Source organism: Passer domesticus, chromosome 3 (genome assembly GCF_036417665.1).
Source record: "Passer domesticus isolate bPasDom1 chromosome 3, bPasDom1.hap1, whole genome shotgun sequence".
Taxonomy (NCBI): Eukaryota; Metazoa; Chordata; class Aves; order Passeriformes; family Passeridae; genus Passer; species Passer domesticus.
In genome coordinates this window covers 15,029,175-15,034,433 of record NC_087476.1, presented here as the reverse complement: position 1 = coordinate 15,034,433, position 5,259 = coordinate 15,029,175, and the positions used below count along the sequence as shown (strand labels likewise).

The 5,259-nt window shown below is 42.4% G+C and overlaps 1 protein-coding gene across 1 annotated transcript; it reads left to right on the top strand.

The window, feature by feature from the left end:
- The first annotated feature begins 1,702 nt into the window (after window positions 1-1,702).
- On the top strand, window positions 1,703-4,465 carry KCNF1 (potassium voltage-gated channel modifier subfamily F member 1). Its single transcript, XM_064411942.1, has 2 exons — window positions 1,703-2,132; window positions 2,234-4,465. The coding sequence occupies exon 2, from the start codon at window positions 2,433-2,435 to the stop codon at window positions 3,894-3,896; it is 1,464 nt and encodes a 487-aa protein (XP_064268012.1). The 5' UTR covers window positions 1,703-2,132; window positions 2,234-2,432; the 3' UTR covers window positions 3,897-4,465.
- Window positions 4,466-5,259: the final 794 nt, after the last annotated feature.

Sequence of the window (5,259 nt, the reverse complement as noted above, 5' to 3'; positions counted from 1 at the left end):
TATTTGTTCTGTAAAATGGATGGGGAGGTATAAGGGGGGGGTGGGGAGAAAAGCCTTTTTGGAAACAAAGGTTTCTGTGTTGATCATGCTGGACCCTGCATTGATTTCTTATCATTACCTAGACAAAAACCAAAAGGTCACTGGAATGAATTGTTTATCAAAGAGAGTAGGATCTGAGATGGTGAAATCTGAGGATTTAAATCTACACAACTTTTCCCTATGCTCATGCAGCGTGATAAAATTTGAAGGCTTACTTTTCCAGATCCTGATTTTGTTTTGTAAGATTGGATAAGTAATCCCATCTGCATTTTCTGCTGTGCAAGCATGTCACTGCTGTTGGCATCTTAAAATTTATTTTGCTAATGCTAAGTTAGTTAGTAAGCAGGAAAGCCACAGGTGGGTAATTATTTATTGATGAACCCAGAAACTGAGGGTTTTTCCAGGTCTCCAAAGTATTTCTTTTGTCTCAAGAAGCTTGCAAGTATCAGCAAATTTATATGTGCCTGGAAAAAAATTCAAGGGACTTCTTGCATTACACCCAAAGTGTGCAGCACACTCAGGAGCACATGAAGGTGACACTGGCCTCCAGAGGTTCACAGTATGACATTAGTCTATTAGTAGACTAATAGATATTACTCTCTTCCTGGGACCTGATATTCCCTTTTCCTGGGTATGTGACACTAGGAGCACACACCATGTCTAGATGAGGTCTGGTGCACAACCTCTCATTAATCACCCATAAGCTTCCGAGACAGAGGAGCAGGGACACTGTGTACTCAGCAGGGTCCCCCTGGCTGTGTGACACCAGCAGGAGGACAGCAGGCACAGATCAGATCTCACCTTTCTCCCAGGATGGACACAAGCCTGGAGAAGCAAACAGGCAGCTGGATTTGCTCCTCTCTATTCCCCTCTTCTGAGAAGCTTTCCAGAAGCCAGTAAATTGGAAAAGATCATAACTTGCAGGTGCAGATCATTCTGCTGTGGCCAGAAACAGTTAACTTATGAACTGTAGGTTTTCCTGGACCCACTAAAATCAGCTGTAGAGTCAGATTTAATAATTTAAAGGTGGTAGGTTTCCTGCATGTAGAAGTTCAGGGGAAAATATTAATAAAATCCTGGAATTTGGAGAAAACAAAGTTAAAAGGAAATGCTTGTTATTCTACTTCCACTTTTAAAGATCTGGATGTAGTACAAAGCATTTCTTCTTGTAAGTAGCAGTCACTGAGAAATCATAATAGATATAAATTACTCAAACCCTCCTCAGGCACAGCTGACTACAGGTCACAGAAATGTAGCTAAAACTGAGGACCCAGAGCTTTGGGAAGCAGAGTGTAGGGGAAATTTTGCTCCACATCTGCAACAGAAACTTTTTGGTCTCTGCCTCTTTCTCAGATGCCAGCACAAATCCAAATTAACTCAATATCCTGACACAGGACAGAGATGCTCTAGAGTCGCTCCAGTCCCTCTGAGAGCAAGATATTCTGCCATACATTTATTCCCAAAACACGGTATTGCTTCTTCTGGTTTCTGCCTGGAGAAAATGTTTGTGTGTCCCTCTGCAGCTCTGAATGACTTTATACACGATTAAGCTTTGCATGTGATAAAAAAAAACTGTTTAAAAAATTCCTTAAAGTTCTTGTCAGTATAGAAACACATCATTGTACCACTGGGCAGGCGTATAAATAGCTGAGAAGGGCTTTCTGTGCAGCTGGTGCTTTGCTGCGTTTCACCAGGAGAGGGTAGAGTTTGGAAAGGACTCCTGGCAGCCTGGGCTCCCTATTGTGCTGGGAAACAGCGAAGGGAAAACAAGCACAAGTTTCTCCTCTGCCTGTTTGCACCCACTGACTATGTGCGAGAGTCAGCAGATGAACTCTGGAAGACCTTAAAGTAAACAGAAAAGGGAAAGAGAAACAAAATTCCAAAGCAGCTTTCTAGGGAAGCGTGCGGAACCGAAGGGAGAAGCCGCTCCCGTGGGCTCGCCCCGCCGACCGTCTCCGAGCTGTCACTCACCGCACGTTGCGTTAATCAGAGCTCGGGATTTATTTCTCTGCCGTGACTTCCAAGCTGTGAACACATATCACTTTTAGAGACAGAATGGGACCTGAAAAGACTCTCGAGCACTGAACAGAGTGGTGAGTTTTATTAAATGGTTTCTTCTCTTTCCAGTCTGCTGGAGCTTTCTAACTCCCTGCTTGCAGGCACAGCAGCCCGATGACTTGTCTTTTCCCTGCAGCTTGTTGCATTCCTCACCAGGCTTTTCCGAACGCAGGTTTCTATCAGTAACCTTTCCCACCAAGACTCCAGGGCAGTTTGGTGACATTTGTAACAGAGCTGGCTCGGTGCTGATTTGCTTTCATGAGAGATTAAAACCACAAAGCTGTGAAACCAAACAACGGGCTAAAAAATCAACCAAAATCCAATACAATTATAAAATGGCAGGTGACTCTAGGTTTCCAGATGTGGACACTGATGGATCAGAAAAAAGTGAAGAAATGGAGATTGTGGTCAATGTCGGTGGGGTAAGGCAGGTGTTCTACGGAGATAACCTGAACCAGTACCCAGAAACACGGCTGGCAGAGCTGGTCAATTGTTTATCAGGGGGATACGATAGCATATTTTCCCTCTGTGATGACTATGATCCTGGAAAGAGAGAGTTTTACTTTGACAGAGATCCAGATGCTTTCAAATGCATTATTGACGTGTACTACTTTGGGGAAATTCACATGAAGAAAGGAATATGCCCCATATGTTTCAAGAATGAAATGGAATTTTGGAAAGTGGATCTGAAATTTTTGGATGACTGCTGCAAAGCTCACCTAAGTGAAAAAAAGGAGGAACTGGAAGAAATAGCCCGAAGGGTGCAACTGATTCTAGATGACTTGGGAGTAGATGCCTCAGAAAGTCGCTGGAAAAAGTGCCAAAAATGCATCTGGAAATTTCTGGAGAAGCCAGAATCATCCTATCCAGCTAGAGTGATTGCTGTACTGTCCTTTCTGTTTATTTTGATCTCCTCTGTTGTGATGTGTGTGGGGACCATCCCGGACTTGCAGGTGGTAGATGCGGAGGGGAACCGTATGGAGCACCCGACCCTGGACAGCATCGAGACCGCCTGCATAGGCTGGTTCACCGTGGAGTACGTGCTGAGGCTGATCTCCTCTCCCAACAAACTCCACTTTGCCTTTTCTTTCATGAACATTGTTGATGTGCTAGCAATACTTCCCTTCTATGTCAGCCTGACCTTGACCCACCTGGGAGCCAAGCTGATGGAGCTGAGCAATGTCCAGCAGGCTGTCCAGGCACTGCGCATCATGAGGATCGCAAGGATTTTCAAGCTTGCACGGCATTCCTCAGGGCTCCAGACCCTAACCTATGCCCTGAAACGCAGCTTTAAGGAGCTTGGGCTGCTCCTCATGTACTTAGCTGTTGGAATCTTTGTCTTTTCTGCCCTAGGTTATACCATGGAACAAAGTCACCCCGAAACTTTATTTAAAAGCATCCCTCAGTCATTTTGGTGGGCAATCATTACCATGACCACAGTTGGATACGGAGACATTTACCCTAAAACAACACTAGGAAAACTGAATGCTGCCATCAGTTTTCTTTGTGGAGTGATAGCGATCGCCCTCCCCATCCATCCCATCATTAACAACTTTGTCAGGTATTACAACAAACAGAGAGTTTTAGAAACAGCTGCCAAACATGAATTGGAGCTGATGGAACTAAACTCTGCTGAGGGGAAAGCCGCAGGCTCCAGAAGTGAACTGGAGGATCTTTCAAGGGAAGGCAAAGAGGGTCCTTTTTATAGCAGCCGGATAAAAGTCTCCCACAGTGACACCTTTATTCATCTCCTGTCAGAAGAGAAACACCATAGGACCAGGCTTCAAAGCTGCAAATAAACTGTGAGCTGTTGTCAGCGCTAAGCTACAGATTGGGACAACCTGACAATCAGCTATGGAAGGGACTCGCAGATCTGTCAGAGCTGGGAGGGAGCACTGCTTTGCTTTTCCAACATGAATATAAATTAACCCCATGGCTTCTCCATCAACAGTTGGTAAGACTTTACCGTTATTAACCCAAAATAAAACAGTAGGACTCCACTGAGATCAGACTGCTTATATTGAGTGTGTTCTGACAAAAACCATTTGTAACCATTTCAGAGACTGAGAAGTCCTTCCTGACCCGTAAATGTTCAATGACCCGAATGTGCAACATTGCCACATCAGAACTTTGTACCTGTGACAATAAAGAGCAGCATCACACAGATTGTGTCTTCCAGGCTCTCTTCAATGCCTTTGCAGCTAGGGGAACTGCTCCTTAAAAAAATTAAAGCAGCCTCTCATTTGTATTAGATTCAGGCTTACAGCAAAATGTTACAAGCAGTTTGAGCCTAGAGATATTGAAGGGATCAGCATATACTGTGTGCAGAATATTAGAGTGAATAAATGGCTTTGTTTTGTAAAACATACTTTGGGGTCAACTTTTTGAATAGATTTCTGTTCCTCTTTCCAGAAAAAAGTGTCATTTTCAATGGGACATGAAACTATATTTTGAGCAGAGATGCAGAACAGAACCTATGTATTTTAAGGAGCAAATTTAAAAATATTTGTTCTAGCTATTAATTACTCATGGTTTATATATGCAGAGATCTTTCAGGAAGGATTTATAATTAAGTAGCTTTTTAAAACTGTAAGTTGAATCATGGTATCTTTAATTCTCTACTAAATCAAGGGAAGTTTATAAGGAAGTTAAATTGAGTAATTCTAAATAAGAAACCTTAACTCTTTGAAAGTAAGTACACAGAAAGTTTCAGTAAAAATAGTATAGTCTCCAATTGATTTATGGTAAAATTCTCTAGCTGACTAAACATGTTAGTAGGTTATTTTTTAAAATAACATACCCTTCCCCTACAACAATTACAAACTTTCTGAACATTAGTTTACAGAAGTAGTAGGCACTAATCAGTATCTTATTCATTAATTAAAAAAAATATACTAATTAATCAACACCAGTGTGTAGGTACTATCCTTTCCAAAAGCAAGTACCATCTACATAAGTCTAAATTTGGTTGGTGTAAAAACTGTATGTGTAATAGGTCTGGTGTGTGCCAGAGAAATCCATTGAAACTAGGAGTTATGCCAGCTTGGAGGGAAGGGGAGCACTGGCACACAGATATATTTACATAAATTAGAAGTAGGATCCCAAATGTTTAAAGGGCTAGAGTAGCTATCTTTATTTGTTCCCTTTTGTGCTGAGCAGCCC

What these genes read in the sequence shown, in the direction of transcription:
- KCNF1 (XM_064411942.1), top strand. Translation starts at nt 2,433, where the DNA reads ATGGCAGGTGACTCTAGGTTTCCAGATGTGGACACTGATGGATCAGAA.